Source organism: Onychostruthus taczanowskii, unplaced genomic scaffold (assembly GCF_017590055.1).
Source record: "Onychostruthus taczanowskii isolate IOZ18803 unplaced genomic scaffold, ASM1759005v1 scaffold56, whole genome shotgun sequence".
Lineage (NCBI taxonomy): Eukaryota > Metazoa > Chordata > Aves > Passeriformes > Passeridae > Onychostruthus > Onychostruthus taczanowskii.
The window spans coordinates 5,326,641-5,348,130 of record NW_024503235.1 but is presented as its reverse complement, the minus strand read 5'-3'; the positions used below and the strand labels follow the sequence as shown (position 1 = coordinate 5,348,130).

Below are 21,490 nucleotides of genomic sequence, written 5' to 3'. Positions count from 1 at the left end.
TTGGCGGGGAGCGCGGCCTCTCAGCGTGAGCGGCAATGGCGGCGCGCTGGTGTTGCTGCCGCGGGCCCTGACGAGTCCCCACCGCCCCGCGGGCTCGGGAGGAGCCGTCCTGTCTGACCGCGCTGCTCGGGTCAGTCCTGCACTGGGCACTGCGGCTGCCGCTCGGGTCCCTGCCCGGGTCAGTCCTGCACCGGGCACTGCGGCTGCCGCTCGGGTCCCTGCCCGCGCTGCTCAAGCCGCTGAGCCCCGAGGGCTCTCTGGGGGTTTTCGGGCGTTAATGAAATGTTTCTTTTCTCAGCATCCCGGGGGAGATGCGGTAGCGTGGGGTGGATCCCGCTGGCTGTCACGGCACCCAGGGACGCCATGGAGCCGCTCCCCGAGCTCTACTCCATCTTCCAGGGCGAGGTGCGGAGCGGCCGGGGCCGGGCTCTGCGTGAATTCGTTCTCTTGGTTCAGGCGGGGTCAGCTCAGGGCAGGTGTGGGCGGCGGCCAGCTCCGTACAGCTGCACACACCTGCGGCCCTGCGGCTGCTGTTCGTGTGGGGGCAGCCGGAGAGGGGAGAATTCTGTCCCCCTGCCCCACTCAGGTGATTCCCCACCTGCAGAGCTCGGAACTCCAACAGCAGCAGCACCTGGAGCTGGTGGAGAGAGCCCAGAGGAACCCCCGGAGCTGCTGCAGGGCTGGAGCCGCTCTGGAGCCAGGCTGGGAGAGCTGGGGGTGCTCCCCTGGAGAGGAGAAGGCTCCAGGGAGAGCTCAGAGCCCTTGCAGGGCCTGAAGGGGCTCCAGGAGAGCTGCAGAGGGACTGGGGAAAAGGATGGAGGGACAGGACACAGGGAATGGCTCCCACTGCCAGAGGGCAGGGCTGGATGGGATCTTGGCAATTGGGAATTGTTTCCTGGCAGGCTGGGGAGGGGCTGGGCTGGAATTGGCAGAGCAGCTGTGGCTGCCCCTGGATCCCTGGCAGTGCCCAAGGCCAGGCTGGACATTGGGGCTGGGAGCACCTGGGACAGGGGGAGGTGTCCCTGGGGTGGCACTGGGTGGGATTCCAGGTCCCTCCAACCCAACCCCTTCCCTGATTCTGTGCCAGTCTCCAGGTCAGTGAGCTGGGCAGGTTTGTTGTGCAGATCCTCCCCTCTTGGGAAGGGATTTCCTCCAGCTCTCCTCTGGGTTTTCTCCCCAGGTTGCTGCAGTGACAGACTATGGGGCCTTTATCAAAATCCCAGGCTGCAGGAAACAAGGTTGGTGTCTGTGAGATTTTTTTCGTTGTTGGTGTGGCCAAGGCAAGCAGCCAGCTCAGAATTAAAGGCTGTCAGAAAAAAATCAGGAAATGAATTTTTCCTAAATTAGGAAGAAATTTGGAAAGCATTTAGAATATGATGGGCTTTTGCATGATTACCATAAAAGACTCAAAGGAGTTTTTGGTAACTTCAGGATATTTGGGGTGGGATTTTGGTAAATTCTGGATATTTTGACGTTTGGTACCTTCAGAATCTTTTAGTGGAGGTTTTGATAACTAAAATAAGAATATTTTAGAGAATCATTTGAAGGTGATAGCAGAACTGTGGAAATTCTGCAGTTTGCCCAATTTCCTCCTTTTAATGGTCAGTGGAAATGAGTGGAGAAAAAAGACTAAAACAATAAAAGAAATGAAACACAATAAATGAATGAAATCCAAAGAAGTGGAAAATGAGCTGTAAGCTGTGTGTGACTGTGGGACAGCTGCATCCCCCAGGAGCCCCTTCCCTGCTCCCTGCAGTATTTTGGGCAGGATTTTGGGGAGGCACAAGGTACCTTGGAGTGGGGCTGGAGCAGCCACCTGCTCCCAGATTGCTCCTCCTGCATGTGAAAAACACCAGTCACTTGTTTTTATATTTGTAAAAGTTTAATAGTAATAAAATGGTTGTAAAAATAGCAATATAATTAGAGTAATAAAATTAGGACAATTAGGATTTGGACTGTAGGAGACAATCACAACAAAGAGTTATGGACTGTCCAGGTACCTCTTTGTGGGCAAAATAAGCCTGAAAGAGGAGACACAGGGGATTTGGGGGGATTGAGGGGGAAATGGGGCAGGAGAAGGGGGATTTTGGGTGAAAAAGGGGAATTTTGGGTGAAACAGGGGGATTTTGGGTGGCAAAGGTTAACAGAGGATTAACCCTTAAGAGCAACAGCCTGTTGCCTGTTCATACACCTCATCCAGAAATTCCATTCAAACACAGGATTCTGTCTGGGCAGTTCAGCTTCTTCCTCTTCTTCAGGGCTGAGGGGGCAGGAAGAAGTTAATTTCTTCTGACAAGGGAGCAGTAAATTCTTTTTCTCTCAGAGATTCAGGTGTCCTGGGGCTGCTGGCTGGTACGAGTACCTCATTCCTCTCTTTAAAAAAAGTGTCTTCCATGGCATGGTTTCTCTTTGAACATTATGTTGTAACCTCCAACTGTGTTTAACACACTACTGCAGAAATAATAGAGCATAACTTTCTAACATAACACATACGATATTCATTTGAATATCTGTGAAAAGCCCAACATAAACCACACATTTTTCACACATTTTTCACGTGCAGAACCCTGCTCTCCACTGGCAGTACCCAAATTCCAGGCCAGCCTGGGGTGGTGGCACCTGCCTCAGCAGTTCAAAAACTGGAGCACCCTCTAAAATACTTCTGTTAATAATATGTTGAGTATAATAATGTTATTAATAATAATATATTGTGACTAAATAGTAAATATATTGTGAATGATATAATACATTTGTGAATAAATATATTATTCGCAAATATATTTATTATTCATAAGTATATTTATTTACTTTATAAATACAGTTATTTTTTATAAATGTATTTCTTACTTGCAGAACCCTGCTCTCCACTGTCAGTACCCAAATTCCCATCCAGTTTGGGGTGGTGTCACCTGTCTCAGCAGTTAAAAAATCAGAACACCTCTAAAATACATCCATTACTGATAAATATATGATTCACAAATACATTTGTTGTTGTTTATTATGCAGAAATATATTTCTTTTTTATAAATATATTTATTAGTTGCAGAACCCTGCTCTCCACTGTTGCTCACCCAAATTCCCATCCAGTTTGGGGTGGTGTCACCTGTCTCAGCAGTTCAAAAACTGAAGCACCCTCCAAAATACATCTACTACTAATAAATAGATTATTCAGAAATGTATTTGTTATTATCTATCATTCCTAAAGATATTTCTTTTTTATAAATATATTTATTAGTTGCAGAACCCTCCTCTCCACAGTCAGTACCCAAATTCCAGTCCAGGCTGGAGTGGTGTCACCTGTCTCAGCAGTTAAATTGGAGCACCCTCCAAAATACATCTATTACTAATAAATATGTTATTCACAAATGTACTTATTATTTATTATTCATAAATATATTTATTATTTATGAATGTGCTTATTATTTATAAATATATTCATTACTTGTACTTATTGTTAATATTTACAGCTTTACTGGTGGTACCTGCATTATAAACAATAATCAAAAAATAGAAATTCAAAATGAGTTAAAGAAATAAAGTTTTAAAAATAAATTAAATTATAATAATAAATGTAAATTTAAAATGAAAAATAAAATATAAATAGCAAATAAATTGAAATAGAGTATAAATATGTAAATATAAATGTAAGTAAATATCCATAAAAATGAATTTAAATTTCACGTTTTTAAAATAATAGTTTTAAAATTATGTTTATTAATGGTATAAAGCCACATTCTTCCCTCACCCCAAAGGATTGTCTGCTCCAAGCCACTTTGGAAACTGCAAATCCGAGGTTCAGTGGAGAAGTGTCTGTACAGAACTCAAAAAAAGGATGAGCAGAGGATGAAACACTAGTCCATTTAAAATTTCACGTACTAATTTATTCATTAAATTTATTAATTAATTTCATTAATTCTAGTATTACATTTCTTAATGAGATTTATGAGTGTTATTATTTTAGTTTATTTTATTACTAATTTAATTTACTTTATTAACTTTATTACTAATTTTATTCTATTAATGTTATTAATTTTACATATTAATTTATTTTTGATTTTATGTATTATTTTATAATTAATTTAATAATTATCTAATAATTATTTTATTAATTTTATTGATTCATTTGTTAACCCTGCACATTCTTCCCATGCCCCTCAGCATTCCCTGCATGCCCTGAGGAGCTGCAGTGTGAGAGCACACCTGGGGCTGTTCCTGTCCCCGCTGTCAGTGTGACAGCACAGCTGGGGCTGTTCCTGTCATGGCTGCCCAGGGGGGCACAGGGCATGGCTGCCCAGGGGGGCACGGGGCATGGCTGCCTAGGGGACACGGGGCACAAGGTGTTCATGCCCAGGGGAGCAGCACGGGGCATGGCTGCCCAGGGGGGCACAGGGCATGGCTGCCCAGGGGGGCACAGGGCATGGCTGCCCAGGGGGGCACTTGTGAACATGTGGAATGTGTTACGGAGATGTGTTTACCAAAGGGTGGTTTCTTAATTAACCAGTGTTGGTGGTGTTTTGATTAGAGGACCAATTAAGTCTGTCTGTATTGTAACTGTCTATAAAAGCAATTGGTTTCTTGAAAAAGACAGATTATTGCTCAGCCTTCTGTGAATCGTGGAATCAATGCTAATTATTACCCGGCCAGGGGACAGGGATGGATGGGATTTTGGGAAGGAATTGTTTGCTGGGAGCTGGGGAGAGGCTGGGATGGAATTCCCAGAGCAGCTGTGCCTGCCCCTGGATCCCTGGAGGTGTCCAGGCCAGGTCAGCTCTGCTCTTTGGGTTTAGAAGGTTTTACTTTGAGAGTGTCCTGGTTTTGCATGGGAGACTGTTGTGGGAAATCCAGGACTCCTGCACAACTGACCAGTGTGATCCAGCAGAAGCCTTTATTGTTCCCATTACACACGCTTTTATAGACTCTGCAAACTACTAAGTACACACTGCTTGGTTGGTGCCTTGTCTTGCTCCCTCGTTTTCTGCCTGCATTTCTCACAGTATGTGATTGGTTACAGTGCAGGTGTTTCACAGCCCTCTGTTATCCAGTTCTTGTGGTCTTGGTATTCGGTTTCTCAGCCTCTTCTTTCTTAATTTGCACAATTTATGTTCCAATAGCCTTGAGGAATCCCTGAGAATTGATAACAAACTCAGAAGCAGGCTGGCTGGTGCCCGCTATGGCCTAGCCCCTGTGAATACATTGCTGTAAGGACTGAATTTTGGTTCCATGTTCCTCCTTTAGAGGAGGGAGTTTTTTATCACTTGCTACAAAACCAAGAGATTTAATTCAAGTCCCTAAAAAAATTTTTTAAAAGTTTATTGCTTAAAATCACAGCACTTTGGGCTACTGGTGAGGGACCAGTGGAGGCCACAAAGATGATGGACTGGAGAGAGTGAGGGAGCTGGGCCTGGTTGCTATGGAGAAGAAAACTGAGAGGGAATCCCATCAATCCACACAAATATCCCCAGGGGGTGTCAGAGGATGGTGCAGCCTCTGCTCAGGGACAGGACAAGAACTGATGGCCAGAAAGTAAATGCCCTCACTGTGAGGAAAAAACTCTATACATGAGGAGTGGCAGAGAACAGGGAGGGAGTGGAGTCTGCCTTTCTGGAGCCATCCCAACCCCCTGGATGTGTCCCTGTGTCACCTGCTCCAGGTGATCTCCAGAGGTTCCTTCAACGCAACCATTCTTGAGATTGGAAAAGAGCTCCAAGAACATCAAGTCCAAGCTGTGCCCCATCCCCACCTTGTCCCCAGCCCAGAGCTCTGAGTGCCACATCCAGGAATTCCTGGGACACTCCCAGGGATGGGCACTCCAAACCTCCCTGGGCAGCCCCTGCCGAGGCCTGATCCCCCTTTCCATGGGGAAATTCCTGCTGTGCCCACCCTGAGCCTGCCCTGGCCCAGCCTGAGGCCGTTCCCTCTCCTCCTGTCCCTGTTCCCTGGAGCACAGCCCGACCCCCCGGCTGTCCCCTCCTGTCAGGAGTTGTGCAGAGCCACAAGGTCCCCCCTGAGCCTCCTTTTCTCCAGGCTGAGCCCCTTCCCAGCTCCCTCAGCCTCTCCTGGGGCTCCAGCCCTGTTCCCTGAGCTGCAGGGAGCCCCTGCCCTCACCTGCCATCCGTGTTGTAGTGCAGCTCCATGACAGCCCCGCTGTGTCCCTTCAGGGTGGCAAAGTTGTCACAGTCCCCGTAGACGTTCCAGAGCACTGGGGGACACCGAGGGACAGGTGAGCACAGGAGAGGCACAGGAGCAGCCCGTGCTGTGCATGGACCTGATCTCTGGGGTTTCAGCAAAGTGCAGGATGGACCATCCCCACTGCTGAGTCCCATTTGAGGTAATTACTCTGATTTTGGTTTTTAAGAAACCTTCAGCAGGTGATCCCACTGTGGACAACCATCAGTGGAAGCTCCAGCTCAGTTGGTGGGACAATGGAGCTGTGTCTTAGAGCTAAAACCCAGTTTGTGCCTGCTGAAATGATGTCCTGCCTGGTTCAGCAGTGTGGAGATGATTTTGTGGTGCCTTTCAGTAGATTTATTCAAGTTGCTGAGGTACAAAGTAGTTTTTTTGTGCAGGAGTTTTTGCTGTGCCCTACTTGTGTTATTTAGAGGAAATGGTTAATGGGGCTCGTGCTGTTCTGGAGGAGGTTAATGCTGAGTGTGGGCTCTGTAGTAGTAGAGAAATAGCCTTAAAATACTATTTTAAAGGATTATTTCTATTTAAAGAACTATTATGTATAAAACATTATTTTAAAGAACCCCAAAAATCAGGATTATGCCTATTTCCAATCTGCTTTTTAATAATGGCATCTCCTCCTAACAGCAAGTGCCAGCTCTCCAAATTTTCCCTGCAGCTCTTAGTAGGTCAGCTTTGATTTCTCCAGAGTAGAAAGGGTAGAACCAGAAGAGCTGAATTTCTCTGTCTTTGTGGCTTTAGCTCATTTTCCAGGTGCCAATCACACCAATTTACCTTTCCTCCATTCTTTTCTGGGCTGATTAAGCCCCTGCAGAGACAGATTTTTACTTGTTGGGACAAGAATATTTTCTCTTTTGCCTAACTAATCCCTCCAGAATGACCTGGGTTATGTTTGTTCCCTGTCCTGTGTAATCAGGGCATGTTCAACCAGCTGAAATTTCAGGATAAAAAACGTCCAGTGTAGATTTTCTCCTTGTGACTGATAATCAAGAGAGCCTTGGCAGCACTTCAGGTGTATGAAATGCATTTGTTAAAAAAAGAACAAAAAAAAGAAAAGGAAAAGGGGCTGGGTTGTTCCCTCAAACACCTTTTTTTTCCAGGTCACTTTGCCAAGGAGTGTTTCATGCAGCCTGGAGGAACCAAATACAGCCTCATTCCAGAGGAGGAGGAAGAGGAGGGGGCAGCAGCAGGACGTGAAGGGGACAAAAAGATCAGCCAGGCTGAGGGGTCTTCAAAAAAGAGGAAGAAGGTACGAGGTGGCCTCTGGCTGGCCTGGAAAAGGAAATGGGGGATGGGGATTTGCTCTGTAGCTACACCTGAGTTACTCCAGCAAGGTGGTGTGAGCTGAGAAGATGCCTCAGTTTTGGGCAGATTCTGTAGCAAAACAGGAACCTCCTCTGCAGATTTCCTATTAATTCTTAGATTTTCTCCTGTTATTGTCAAGTTCCCTTCAAGCTGGTTTTGTGCTACAACACGCAGCCCTGAAAAGATGTTCTTAGAGAAAAAGATGATTGTTGTTGTTCCTGGTCTTTGTGAGGCTCTACAGGCATTGCTTCAGTGTCCTGGATTCCTGTTTTCCTCTTTTCCTGCCCTCACACCCTTCTTTGATCTGGACTCAGTGCCCTGCTGGCTCCAGGGGTATCCTGACCCTGCCAGAGCTGTGGGAATTGGGTTTATCTGCACACTCTGGGGGAAAATCCCTGGCTGTGTTTGCACAGGGAGCATTCCCAGGCTCCAGAGCAATTTCTGTCCCTGTGAAAATGGCACCAGATCAGAGACATTTCCCAGGTTGTGTTTGACCTCTGGCTCGGAGCAGGATGAGATAAAATAAAACACAGGTGAGAGTTGAACCCAAGCCAGGAGCTTTTGGTGGTCAGGTTTATTCAGGGATGAGTATTCACAGAATCCCAGAGGGTTTGAGGTGGAGGAGACCTTAAATCCCATCCCACCCCTGCCATGGTTCCAGGTTGCTCCAAGCCCCATCCAGCCTGACCTGGGACACATCCAGGGGCAGCCACAATCCAGTTCAAGGCTTCAATAAATAAACAAGCTCTTCCATCAGCCCCTTCACAGTCCCACTTTTAATTACTCTTCCAAAATACTTTCTCTGTTTTTTCCCCTCCTTCCAGCTCTGTGGCCTCTCTGTATCCCTGGAGACCGGCAACAGGCAGAAAAGACTCAAGTTATTTAAAAATTTTGGGGAAAAATTACACAAAGAAGTGCACAGACAGCTTGTTATCCTACCCCTGCCCATCCACCAGCATGGGGATTCCCAGTGGAGTCTTGCCCTGATGACACTACAGGAAATTGTGGGTCACTGTCCTGAATTTGTTCCTGATTTTTTTTTTTTTTTGTTTGGTGGATTAATAGCTTTCCTTGAAATCTCACTTGTTCCTTTGATCTCCCTCCCTTCTCAAGGGTGACATCAAAAGTTGTCAGATGTTTTCCAGAGCTGGAATAATAAAACTTGGAGCTTTTTTGGAGGCAGGATGTGGGATCCTGGAGATGAATGGTTCCCTTGTAGTCTGGAGTGCCTGCTGTGCTCTTGTCTGGGAGCCACCATGTGCTTCCCTGCTTGCCTGGAGCTCCAGGGATTCACAGCACGTGGAAATAGCTCCCTGGACTCAGGGACATCTCCTCCTGACCTGTCCCCTCCCATGTGTGACACCAGTGTGGCCCTGAGGTTTTTAAATGAGAGGAGGGAGCTGCCAGCTCCCAAAGGATTCCATCTCCACTGAGTGTCAAAGCAATAAAATTAATATTTGTGATTGTTCAGGATCAGCATTTTGTGCTTTCCTGGATCTGATGTTTCCTTGCAGTTTCTGGGGTTTTTCTCTTCTTCCCAGAGATTCCCCCAGGATCCTCACCCCCCTTTTTTTTGTTCAACTTGCCTTCCCAGTGCTTCCCAGCTCCTGTTTTCCCTCCTGCCTGATTCCCTCAGTATTCCCAGGCTGGAGCTGGATTCGGGAGTGGCACTGGTGTGACAGTGACACATCCTTGGGTGGCAGCACTGAGCCCTGTCCTGTCTCCTGTAATCCCTGAGAAAATGGGTGATGCAGGGAGAAGGAGAGAGGCTGGACCGTGTCCAGGGAAGGGAATGGAGCTGGGAAGGGGCTGGAGAATCCTGAGGGAGCTGGGGAAGGGGCTCAGCCTGAGAAAAGGAGGCTCAGGGGGGCCCTTCTGGCCCTGCACAGCTCCTGACCAGAGGGGACAGCTGAGGGATGCTCCCAGGGAATGAGGGGAGGGGTGAGAGCAAACAGCCTCAGGTTGTGCTGAGGGAGGTTTAGGGCAGCCACTGCTCAGCCCATGGAAGTTAGAAAAAATAGACATGTGAAGGTTTTCCATGTGAGTGCAGCCTGACAGCCCAGTAACATGGCTGCTCTCCCCCATCCTTGTGCCTTCAGCACAAGAGTGTGTAGCTGCTCCCTTGTCCTCTTCCCCAGAACAGGGCAAGATTGCACTGAAGTGCAAAGTAAGAGTCAGCAAACACTGAGCCACTGGTGCAGAATCCCCATGTTTACCCTCCCCTGGAGCAGGAAAGGGCAGGGGGATTGCACCTACTCTGACCCCATCTCTGCTTCAAAGCACTCCTGGCTTCCCTGCCCTCAGCAGTCTGGATGTTTTGAAGATTTATGGAGGTGCTCTCCCCCCTGCCCCCTGACTTTGAAGTTTTTGCTCCCTTGTCTGCTTTTCCCTTTTTATACCCATATCCTATCCAGATATTTGGGAAAATCCCTTCACAAAAAGGGTTGATAGAACTGTCCTGGCAGTGCTGGAGTCCCCACCCCTCCTAAGCCACGTGGATGTGGCACCTGGGGACCTGCTGGTGGTGCTGGGGCCAAGGTTGGACTGGCTGATCTTGGAGGGCTTTTCCAGCCTAAACAATTCCAGGGACGAGCCCTGGAGCTGTCTGGGACAGCTGGGCAGGCCCAGGCTCTGTGTCCCTTCTCCTGGGGTCACAGGGTGAAGGAGCTCCTGTGGGAACAGCAGTGTCCCTGCTGGTCTTGTGTGGGAGGCAGGAGGCTGGGAATGGCTGAGCCCTTCTCATCCTGCTGCCTTTGTCCTCCAAGAAAAAACCTGCAGTGCTGACTGAGGGATAACCCCTTACATTGAAATGCTCCAAGTTTATCCCATCTTCTGCTCACACAACCTCAAATTTGGGGGTTTGGATCCATTTCAGAGTTCCTTATGAGCTTTATTCCACATGGAACAGCTCATTCCTGAGGTGGTTTTGGGTGGCCTTTGGGATTGGGGCTTTTCTATGACTTTGCTGCTTTTTTCTCCACATCGTGGAAGATTCCCAGATCTTCCTGCAGATCTTCATGTTAAAACCACGCCTAAGTATGTTTGTTCTGTGACCTGTGGCTCATCCAGCCTTGGTCCATCCTCAGTTTTACTGGTTTTACTGGTTCTGGCATTAAGAGGCCACAGCCCTTCACACATTGTCTTCATTGAAATGTTTCTGAATCTGGCTGTCTTTATTTACTGGCTCTAAGCTGGGTTCTTCTCCTCAGCTTCATTCTGACTGCTCCTCCAACAAAGGATGCAAGAACACCTTTAGACTGGTGTAATGAATCTTGTTTGGAATGAAATTGGCTGGTGGAATGAGGATAAAGAATAAAATAAAAAAGCCTAGAAGGATTCCTGGCACACCCCTGGGGATGCAGACAGACATTAGGAATCCATTCCAGTTTTTCACAAGGATAAGACACTAAGTCTTGGAATGGGATCTTAACTCCTCAGAAGGGGCTGGTGAAAAATATTTCAACTTCTTGGACAGTCCTGGGCACTCCCCTCTTATCTCAGCCCCAAATACCTTTAGGAGGAATGAGCTGTTGTAACATTTTGAGAGCACAGCCTGGAGCAGTTTCCTCACAAAGGACAGGAGGGAGCCTGGAGTGCTGGAGGGGCCCCTCTTGGAGGAGTTTCTGGAGCAGTAGGGAAGGAATTCCATGAAAACCAACACTCAGGCTCCAGCCCAGCCTGCTGCTGTCCTGCTGGCAGCTCCAGCAGGGGCTTGGAGAGAGATTTTGGAGCACTTTTGTTGGGTTCTGGTGTGCTAATTGCATAGGTGGGGCAGGATGTGCAAGGAAATGTGAAGTGCAGCTCTGTGTGCTGGGAGCCCTCTGCACTGAGAGCTGCTTGGGCCAAATCCTCTCCAAATATTGCCCCTAAATGCAGTGTTTGGAGTGCTGGGTGTGCCCAGAGCTGAGCTGGGTGTGCCAGAGCTGAGCTGAGCCCCATCCAGCAGGGCTGGAGGGCCTTGGCAGCTCAGGGTGTCCCTGCAGGCACAAACCTGGGCAATCCCTGAGCTGCAAACACCCCCTGCACACTGAGTTCCCTGGTGTCCTCAGTGCTGGTCCCCCAGGGCTGGGCTGCTGCATTGAAGGAAAGGTCTGGGGCAGGATGCTGCTCCTGCAGGAGGATTTTGCAGCAGCTCTGCCTCCTGCTACTGAAAATCATAAAACCATGGAGTGGGTTGGGTTGGGTTGGGTTGGGTTGGAAGGACCTTAAATGACATCCAGTGCCACCCCTGCCATAGGCAGGACACCTTGCACTGTCCCAGGCTGCTCCAAAGCCTTTCCAGCCATGGAGCAGCCACATTTTTTCCTCTGGGAATGCTCAGCTCTCCGTGTTTCCTGCTGCACTTCCAGCCCAGGCTGTGCTGATTTGCTGCCCTGGAAGAATCAGAGAATCCTGGAATATCCAGGTTGGAAAAGACACACACAGGGATCACTTAGTTCAGCTCCTGGCCCTGCACAGGACACCCCAAGAACCCCACTGTGTGCCAGAAAAGGGATTTGTCTCTCTTGGAGTGATCTTGGCTGTTAGGAGCTCCCAAAAAGGGGAGAGTGAGGGTTTGTTGATTTTTTTCCAGCCAGCACAATGCCCATGTGTGCTTTTTTGTCCCCTGCTCCATCCCCAGGAGTGTGTGTGACATCCTGTCCTGCCTTCAGCCCTCACATCCTGAGAAAATTTCCCAAGCTTTGGAAGGACCTTAAATGCCATCCAGTGCCACCCCTGCCATGGGCAGGACACCTTGCAGTGTCCCAGGCTGCTCCAAAGCCCTTCCAGCCATGGAGCAGCCACATTTTTTCCTCTGGGAATGCTCAGCTCTCCGTGTTTCCTGCTGCACTTCCAGCCCAGGCTGTGCTGATTTGCTGCCCTGGAAGAATCAGAGAATCCTGGAATATCCAGGTTGGAAAAGACACACACAGGGATCACTTAGTTCAGCTCCTGGCCCTGCACAGGACACCCCAAGAACCCCACTGTGTGCCAGAAAAGGGATTTGTCTCTCTTGGAGTGATCTTGGCTGTTAGGAGCTCCCAAAAAGGGGAGAGTGAGGGTTTGTTGATTTTTTTCCAGCCAGCACAATGCCCATGTGTGCTTTTTTGTCCCCTGCTCCATCCCCAGGAGTGTGTGTGACATCCTGTCCTGCCTTCAGCCCTCACATCCTGAGAAAATTTCCCAAGCTCTGGAATGAAACTCTTGGTTGTGAAGGTCCTGTCAAACTTCCTCACCATGTGCATGGGCTGGAAAAGCTTGAGAAAATTCTCCTTGCTGCATCCCCTTCTCTGGAGGATTTAACTCCTTCCCATCTTCTTAGGACTGGGAGGATTTGCTTCTGCCTTTCCTCTGCGGGTCAGGGACTTTTGGTGAGTCTGTTGTTACCCCACAGGAAAACAGACTCAATTTTGGATGACATTATTTGGTGTTATGGAGCTAAAATGTGCCAAGGGTCTGGTGGGTATGGAGCCACTCCATCCTCTGCTCCCTTCCCTGGGATCCCAAAGGACTCTGCTGGATGCTCAGCTCTGGGTGTTGTCTTTGTTCTTCCAGCTCCCTAAAAAAGTTGTTCTGTTTGATTAAAAATCAGCTGCCAGCTCCTTTCCTTTTTGCCCTGGGTCTGGTGTTTGGACACCCAATCCAGTTTGGGCACCCGTGCTTAAAAGCTGGGTTAGTCAGAACTCTGAGCCGAGCTTGATGGGCCACATTCCTCACTGGGGCTGTCTAAGCCTGTCCCAGAGCTTTGGTCAACTCAGGGGCCATCTCTGCTCCCTGAAACCCTCCTTGGCTTCTCTGCTTGAGTCCTCAAATAGCGCAAAAATTCCTGATCAGCCCCTCTGGAGCCAGGCTGGGAGAGCTGGGGGTGCTGCCCTGGAGAGGAGAAGGCTCCAGGGAGAGCTCAGAGCCCTTGCAGGGCCTGAAGGGGCTCCAGGAGAGCTGCAGAGGGACTGGGGACAAGGATGGAGGGACAGGACACAGGGAATGGCTCCCACTGCCAGAGGGCAGGGCTGGATGGGATCTTGGCAATTGGGAATTGTTCCCTGGCAGGCTGGGGAGGGGCTGGGCTGGAATTGCCAGAGCAGCTGTGGCTGCCCCTGGATCCCTGGCAGTGCCCAAGGCCAGGCTGGACATTGGGGCTGGGAGCACCTGGGACACGGGGAGGTGTCCCTGCCATGGCACAGAGGTGGAACTGGGTGGTTTTTCAGCTCCCTTCCAACCCAAACCACTCTGTGATCCTCAGAGCCTTTTGCCAGGAAAGTCTCTCAGGCACTGGCTGGCCATGGCTGGAGTTGGTGGATCCTTGCTGGAGCCTGGTGCTGCTGTGCTGGGACAGAAAGCTGCAGCTGTGCATTAACCATGTGCAAGGTGCAGTTATTTTAGAGGCCCATTCAGCTGCTTCCCTTCACTTCCCAGAGCCTAGGGGAGGGAACACCTGAGTTTTTGCAGGATGGGCTTTGTCAGGCCCTTGGGAGCTGCTGGCAGCATTCCTGCTCCCTGCTGGAAGGGGATGCCGGGGATGAACTCTGGCATCAGTCAGATCCTCTCCCCAGGCCTGTGTCCTGATTAAATATCCCCAAATTGCCATCCTGCATCATTAAACACTGCTGGTCTGCCTTGGGGTGATCCCAGTGCCCCCCAGGCCTGATCTCAGGGTAATCCCTGCCTGCTGCTTTGTCACAAATTGGAGGGTTTAGATCCATTTCAGAGCTCCTCAGGGACTTTATTCCAACACCAGCTGTTCTCGTGCTGCAGCTGAGGGTCAGTCTGGAGCTTCTGGCTCAGGGCTTTGCAGATGCACAGCATGAGGGAGAGAGCAGCAGAGGAGGGTGGAAGACAAGTTTGGGAACAGGAGGGTGTGCAAGGAGAACTGGGAAGCAGGAGAGTGTATGAAGGAATCAGCAGGAAGGGGTGCAGTGGGAAGTTGGGGTGCAGAGGAAATTGGGGAGCAGGACAAGATGCAATGGGAAGATGAGCAGGATGGGGTTCAGGAGAAACTGGGGAGCAGGAAGGGGTGCAGTGGGAAGCTGGGGAGCAGGAGGGGGTGCAGAGGACATTGAGGAGCAGGAAGGGGCACGGAGGAAGTTGGGAAAGAGGAGGGGGTGGTGAAATCTTTCGGGAGGTTGTGCAAGGAGCCACATCTTGCAGGAGGGCACGGACCTCGTCCTGCTCCAGGGAAGCTCCACTGGGCTCTCCTGCAAAGAGCTGGGAGTGTTTGGGTGCTCCAGTGCTCCTGTCCTGGCAGGCTGGGGCTGGTGGTGGGCTGAGGCTGTGGGGATGGTGCTCATGGCTGGTTTAGAAACCCAATTTTTGGGCAAAAGTGCTTCATCCTTCCAACTTTTATTAATAAAGAACAATGAAATAATGGAATGAGAGCAAGAACTCTCCTTCCATGACTTATCCAGTGTTTTCCAGCCTTGGATTTCCATGTTGCTGCCCCTCTGCTCCAATTCCTGCCGTGCTCTGTGCCCTGCCCTGCAGCTGAGGGCTGGCACTGGTGGTTAACTCCTGCCTCCTGAGGCACCGTGCCCTTTCCAAGCAGAACAGGCCCAGAAAGGCTCGTGCTGCCCTGGTGAGCACCAGGGAGGGCATTCCCACATTCCCACTTTCCTGTGTTGTCCCAGGAGAAGAAGAAGAAGAAGAAGCACAAGGCCAGGCAGTCCTCGGAGTCAGACTCAGACAGCTCGGCCTCGGACAGTGATGGAGCTCAGCCCTGCAGCAAGAGGCCCAAGCACGCCAGGAAACCCAGCAAGGCTCCCAAGAAGAAGAAGAAGAAGCACAAGAAGTAGCCCTGGGGTGAGCAGGGCAGGCTGGGCTGCTGCCACAGCCATTCCCTGGTGCAGCCAGCAGGGACCAGCAGCTCCTGCTCCAGGGACAAGGAGTTTATTTCAAAGTGACATGTGGTGTTGCAGGTGTTGACCTGGCTGCGAGCTGTCCTCTGTCACCTTGGGCACGGGCTGCCCCTTTGTCCCACAGCTGCTGCCAGCACGGGCTCGTGACACCCTGCAGGGCGCCCCTGCTGTGCCACAGCCTGGGCACTGCCAGGTCCCAGCTCCTGTGACAGCGGGGGGACAGCAGCCCTGCAGAGCTTGGGGTGGCACAGCCAGGCCCGCGCCGTGCTGGGGACAGGGTTTGGTGGGACCTCAGCCCCCTGGCACAGAGCTCTGGGCTGCAAACCTGCCCCAGCTCCCTCGGTCTCTGCAAACACCGGGAGTGGAGGAGCAAGGAGCAAATGGGGGAGTGGAGATACTGGGAGTAAACATGGACTGTGGAGTGTTTGCTGCCTTGGAAAGGGATGGAAAATAAATCTCTGCTCTCTCCAGCTGTACTTTGTACCGGCTCCTTTCTTCTGTACCCTCCACACTTCATCTTGGGCAGGGGGAGAACAACATTGGCTGCGTGGAGGAGATGGGAAAGGGCTTTTTTTGGGAAGTTCTGGCTCCTTCCCCAGGTTCCCTGGGGTGGGAAGGGGGTGTGTGGTGAGGTAACCCATAGGAGAAGCCTTCTGGAGGGAGCATAAATCTTGTAACTGGAGCTGAAGGTCAGGGGAAGGGATGGCAGGGGGAGGGTGCCAGGAGCAGCTCGGCCCTGCTGGGCCAGATGTGAACGGGGGAAGGAGCCGCCCCTGCGGCCTCTGGCTCTGCAGGGAGCCGGGAGTGGCAGCTGTTGGTGTGGCAGGAGAGTTGGGACTGCTGCTGCAGCCTCCCCTTACCCTTTTTCCTTCCCTGTGCTTCCCGCTCCGGCTCCCCATGGCTGCCTCCCCCTTTGGGGCCATTTCCCTTCCCAAACCCGCCCACAGGAGCTCAGGACCTTGGTTCCAGGGGAGCCTGTCCCTCTGCTGGGGCTGTGGGGCTCCCTCCTGCCCTGGGGGATCGGCCTGGCTGGGAGGGGCATTCCCGGAGAGCACATGGCCAGCCAGAACTGAAGAACTGATCCCTGAAGCGTGGAGAAGGGGCTGGGATGGGCTACTGGGACCACTGGCCATTAACCCCATCCCTGCCATCCCTGTGGGTGGGCACGTGCCAAAAACTCTTTTTCCCGAGTAAACCGAACACAGAGCTGTAACAACACCTTTATTATTTTTCCATGTGACTTTTCCCACTATCAGTTAAAAAAGAGCCCAACAACAAACCACGAAACCCCCACCCGAGCCCCTCGAGCCCCTGCAGGCGCCGGGCGGGGCAGGGGCGGCCCCGGTGGGGCAGCGGCTCCGAGCCCAGGGAAGCCGTGCCTGGCACGGGGCCAGGAGGTAGGGACGATGTGGCACCGGGTGACAGGCAGGGGACCTGGGACAGCGTCTATGTCGCCTTCTCGTAGGTGCGGGTGGAGACGACGTTGCCCATGGTGAGAGTCTGGGGACAGAGAGGTGGCGGGAGTTAGTGCTGCTCTGGCCAGCTGCGAGCTGAGCTGTTCCCACTTCAAACCATTTCTGGGTGGGAACGTCAGATTAAAACCAGGCAGAGAGGTGGGGGGGAGTTAGTGCTGCCCTGGCCAGCTGCGAGCTGAGCTCTTCCCACTTCAAACCATTTCTGGGTGGGAACGTCAGATTAAAACCAGTTCCGAGGTGGGAACGTCAGAATAAAACCATTTCCGAGGTGGAAACGTCAGAATAAAACCATTTCCTTACCAGAACTAATTTCCCATCCTTCAGCTCCCGGACCAGCGATGTCTCCTTCCCCTCCCACTTCTGCACGTGGACGAGTTTGCCTCCATCCAGTGTGACCAAGGACTGCAGGGAGGGATTGAGACCCACAGTTACTTTCCTCTCCGGGGTTTATCCCTCAGAGGGGACCCTGGAGCCTCGCAGGGCTCGGGATCAGCCTGGGGGTGCTGCTGCAGGGATGCCGAGCTGGCACCATCCCCGCCTGGCTGGGTCAGCCGCGCTCAGCCCGGCCTGGATCCTGCACTGGCTCACGGCCTCGGCTGTCCCCCTGTGACCCCAGGTGCCACCGTCACGGTCACCCTGCCCTCCGTGCCCCGGGGCTCCCAAGCGCAGTTCGCCGGCTCCGGCGGGGACCAGAGAGGCGGGGCAGGGATCGGGGCTGGAACCGAAGCTTCCCTGCCCTGCAGGGCCCGCCGAGAGTTTTTGGAGCGGCTGATGCAGCGAACGCGCCTGTGCTCGCCGCGCTGCTGTTTGCACAGCGCTCTGCTGACTCAGCCCCGAGAGCCCGGCCCGTGCCAAGGTTACTGTGACAGCGCCGGCCACAGCACGCAGGGCGCGGTTGTGCCGGGACAGGCACTGGCACCAGCACTGGCACCGCCTGCCTGTCCCCATCCTGCCCTGTGCCCCCCAGCCAGCCCCTCCTGAGCCGGGGGCTGCCCCTCGGGTGTCCCCATGGCTGGGGTCTGTCCAGAGCTCAGGTGTGCCCCAGATCCCCACAAGGCTCTGGGTGCTCCCTCAGACCCCAGTTCTCCCCATAGCTGGGTCCCCCCCACTGCTCAGCTGTCCAAAAGTTTGGGTACCCACAGGGTTTGGGTGCCCCACAGCCAAAGGGCAGGGATGGATGGAATACTGGGGAGAAATTCCTCCCTGGGAGGGGGGGAGGCCCTGGCACAGGTGCCAGAGCAGCTGTGGCTGCCCCTGGATCCCTGCAAGTGTCCAAGGCCAGGCTGGACACTGGGGCTTGGAGCAGCCTGGGACCTGGAAGGTGTCCCTGCCATGGCAGGGGTGGCACTGGATGAACTTTAAGGTCTGTTCCAATCCAGACCATTCCATGCTACCCTGGGTACCCCACAGCTCCTGGCACCCCACGGCTGACCCCATCCTGTCCAGCCCAGTGCCTCGGGCACCCGTCCTGGCCCTGCTGCCCATCACGTGCCCTCTGGCCCGGCCGAGGGACACCCCAAGGGCACGTCCCGGGCCGTGGCAGGAGCCCCAGGCCGGTCACACGTTCCTGCTGCTTGAACAGCGGCCAGGAGCTGGGGCGGGAGGGAGCGCGGCGGGGAGGGAGCTCACGCTCAGCCCCTTCCCCCAGCCTCACTCCAGCCCAGCCCTTTGTGCTTCCTGCTCTGGGGCCACCAAAGGGTTTTGTGGCCAAAGAGCCCCCAGGTTCCTCCCGAGGTGCCCCCCACGCTGGGTGTGGGGCACAGAGCTGCCAGCTGCTGCGTGCATGGAGCGGCAGCTGGAATCTAGGAAAAATCAGGAGCTGGGCCATTCCTGCGAGGGAAAATGTCCCTGCAGGGTGGGAGAGGCCAGGAAAGTCACCGCTCTCCCTCAGGTGATTTTTTCCTTGCTCTTACAGGGAGGAGCAGCCTGGCCTGGGAAGTTTTGAGCTCCCCAGGGAGCCGCAGCCCTGGGATGAGCCCTTGGAGTGGCACCGAGCAGCTGGCATTGTCCCCGTCTCCATCCCTGCAGCCCGGCCTGCTTGGGAGGGCAGGCACAGAGGGGAGTGGGCTCAAAAAGGAGGGGTGGTGCCCCTCTTCCCCCGGAGCAAGGACACTTCCCACCACCCCACCACGGCCGCCGGCCTCCTCTTGAGCAAGCTGGCACCCGCCAGCCCGGCTCTTGCTCAACCTTCCCGGCAGCTCCGTCCTGCCCCGGGGCACCCGCGCTGCAGAACTGATTCGGGGGGGCTGTCTGGACAGGCTGGAGCAGCAGCCCCGGCGGGCACAGAGGTGCTCCCCTCGCACAGGCGGCCAGGACGGAGCCCAGGGGCTGACGGAACGATCCCCCAGAGCCCACAGAGCCTTTCGGGGGTGCCACGGGGCGGGGCGGGGCTGGGGGGCTCACCTTGACGTGCCTGTCGTCCGCCGTGGTCTCGTCGAACTCCTCGCCCAGCTTGAAGGTGATCTCGGTGTTCTTGAAGGTGCTCTGGGTCTTCACGGTGACCTTGTCGCCGTCCAGCTCGATGATGGTGGTGGGCTTGGTGAAGCCGGCCACCTGCCGCGTGGCGAAGCCCACGCCTGGGGACCGAGGGGTGAGGGCGTGCGGCGGGGCACGGTGCAGCCGCCCAGCCCCGGCAGCGCCCCCGAGCTCTTCCTCCCCGTGCTGGTGGAGGGTGAACCCCAGAACTGCTGCTCGTTCATGCTCCTGGGGGGCTCCCTGCGCCCCCGGGGCCGGAGCAGAGAGGGGCGCCCAGGAGGGATGGATCTGGACCAGCACCCACCCACCCTGAGCTGGGTGAGGGGGGACTGGTGTCTGTCCCCCCTTCCCCGCCCTGCTCTGAGCCGGGGGACTCCCCCTGACCATGCTGCGGCTGGCTGATGGGGGGCTCGGGGGCTGGGGAAGGCTGGGGGGTCCTGAGCACCCCAGCACCCACGGGGGGCATCTCATCCCTCCACCCTCTGCCAAAGGCTGCCCCCGGGGGGGGCACGGGAAGGACGCGACCCCTCACCCAGCATGAGACCCCCTCACCCAGCCCAGCCCCACGTGCACAAAACCCCAGAGCCCCCCTAAACCACCCACGGAGGCAGCAGCGACCCCTCCTCTGCCTGCAGCCCCCAACCAGTCCCCCGTGGTACCTCACGTGCACAAAAGCCCAGAGCCCCCCCTAAACCACCCACGGAGGCAGCAGCGACCCCTCCTCTGCCTGCAGCCCCCAACCAGTCCCCCGTGGTGGGGCGGGAGTTCACCAGGCAAACTGGGGGGGCAAAGAAAAAAAAAAGGGCTGATGTGACTGCAAGCCCGCTCCCAGCCGCGCCCACTCACCCAGCGCCTTCATGTACTCATCGAAATTGGTGGTGTCCACCAGCTTCCAGGTGCCCACGAAGGCGTCAACCATGGCGAGGGGGCGCGGGGGGGCCGCAGACGCGCGGGGGTCCGGCCGGCTGCGAGCGTGGCACCGCCTGCAGCTGCTCCGGCCCCGCAGCCGCCTTAAATAATGTCCTCATCACATGATTGGAAAGAGCACAACGCGCTCCAGAAATACTCCCCGGCAGCGCTGCCAGCGGCCACCCCGGCCCGGCCACCCCCCCACGGCCACCGCCCCCCGCCCCGACCCCCGGGCTGGGGCAGGGCTGGGCACAGCGACAGGGGCACTGGCGTCGTGAGCTGTGCCCGGGCTCTGCGGGGCACGGCGGGGAGGGGGGAGCTGAGGCGGGCACGGGGGTTGTGTGCCCAGCCCAGGTGGTCCCGTGGGTGAGTGGGGAGGGGCAGGTGCTGCCTCTGGGCACGGTCAGGGCGTGGGGACAGCGACAGTGGTGATGCCCTTTAGGGACACGAGTGGCGGAGACAGGGGAGCTGAGCTGGGGAAACCGAGGCACGGGGAGCAGGGAGCTGAGCTGGGGAAACTGAGGCACGGGGAGCAGGGAGCGCCGGCAGGGGTGTGGGAATACATCTGGGGACTCCATGAGCGTGTGGGAACATGTGTGACACCCCCTCAGTTCCATGTCTGTGGGGTCGCATGAGCCGGTCCCTGCTCGGTGTGCCTGTGTGTGTGGGGACGTGTGTGACCCTGTCCCCTCCCCGCGTGCGCGGGGACACATGTGTGTGCCACCAGTGGTGCTTTGGGTGGGGGGGACGCTGGGGACAAGGCCAGGCACGGGGCTGTAGGACCCCCAACAGGCCCCCCCATGTCCCCCGTGCTTTGGGCTCCAGCGCATCCCCAGCCCCTTCCCAGCGTGGGTGAGGTCACACCTGGCCATGGCATTCGGTGTCCCCTGGACCCCAGGGGACAGTGCGCCCTCCTGCCCCCACCCCCGGGTCGTGGAGGGACCCAGCTGGGGGCTCAGGTGTCCCTGAGCCCCGTGGCTGCAGCATGTCCCCTTGTCTTGGGGACTTCGGGGTCAAAGGCACCACGGCCGTGAGGGACCAGGGACACCTTCTCCCTGTCTCCGGCCCCTGTGTGACATCGCAGACACCCAAAAATAGCCGGAGCTCGTGTTCAGCATCCTCCTGCTGACACTGCCACCGAGCAGGACCCCTCACCTCGTGTCCTGGGGGCACAGGACCTGTCCCCGTGGGATGGGTGTTCCCTGTCCTGGCTGGGACATCGGGCAGGGCTCTGCTTGTCACAGCCACAAGGACAATGCATTCCCCAGGGAGACAGAGCCCCCATGGCTTGGGGGGACACAGAGGGAC

At 54.4% G+C, this 21,490-nt stretch overlaps 2 protein-coding genes and 1 long non-coding RNA gene across 3 annotated transcripts; 2 read left to right on the top strand and 1 right to left on the bottom strand.

Annotated features, from left to right (window-relative positions):
- Positions 1-3: 3 nt before the first annotated feature.
- Positions 4-2,878, top strand: LOC121342930. The gene is made up of 4 exons (XR_005953618.1): positions 4-130; positions 299-405; positions 1,181-1,238; positions 2,854-2,878. It is a non-coding gene; the product is annotated as an uncharacterized LOC121342930 (long non-coding RNA).
- A 3,726-nt stretch (positions 2,879-6,604) lies between these two features.
- On the top strand, positions 6,605-15,793 carry ZCCHC17 (zinc finger CCHC-type containing 17). The gene is made up of 3 exons (XM_041417318.1): positions 6,605-6,650; positions 7,287-7,435; positions 15,096-15,793. The coding sequence occupies exons 1-3, from the start codon at positions 6,605-6,607 to the stop codon at positions 15,258-15,260; spliced, it is 360 nt and encodes a 119-aa protein (XP_041273252.1). The 3' UTR covers positions 15,261-15,793.
- A 738-nt stretch (positions 15,794-16,531) lies between these two features.
- Positions 16,532-20,338, bottom strand: FABP3 (fatty acid binding protein 3). Its single transcript, XM_041417587.1, has 4 exons — positions 20,120-20,338; positions 19,202-19,374; positions 17,099-17,200; positions 16,532-16,823 (listed from the first exon to the last, which is right to left on the bottom strand). Exons 1-4 carry the CDS (start codon positions 20,190-20,192, stop codon positions 16,770-16,772), a joined length of 402 nt encoding a protein of 133 aa, XP_041273521.1. The 5' UTR covers positions 20,193-20,338; the 3' UTR covers positions 16,532-16,769.
- Between the last annotated feature and the right edge of the window lie 1,152 nt (positions 20,339-21,490).

What these genes read in the sequence shown, in the direction of transcription:
- FABP3 (XM_041417587.1), bottom strand. Translation starts at nt 20,192, where the DNA reads ATGGTTGACGCCTTCGTGGGCACCTGGAAGCTGGTGGACACCACCAAT. An exon ending in TGAGTACATGAAGGCGCTGG is followed by an intron (nt 19,375 to 20,119) that starts GTGAGTGGGCGC and finishes CTCGGTCCCCAG; the next exon opens with GCGTGGGCTTCGCCACGCGG. An exon ending in CGGACGACAGGCACGTCAAG is followed by an intron (nt 17,201 to 19,201) that starts GTGAGCCCCCCA and finishes CCCTCCCTGCAG; the next exon opens with TCCTTGGTCACACTGGATGG.
- ZCCHC17 (XM_041417318.1), top strand. Translation starts at nt 6,605, where the DNA reads ATGGTTAATGGGGCTCGTGCTGTTCTGGAGGAGGTTAATGCTGAGT. An exon ending in GGAGGAGGTTAATGCTGAGT is followed by an intron (nt 6,651 to 7,286) that starts GTGGGCTCTGTA and finishes TTTTTTTTCCAG; the next exon opens with GTCACTTTGCCAAGGAGTGT. An exon ending in CTTCAAAAAAGAGGAAGAAG is followed by an intron (nt 7,436 to 15,095) that starts GTACGAGGTGGC and finishes GTGTTGTCCCAG; the next exon opens with GAGAAGAAGAAGAAGAAGAA.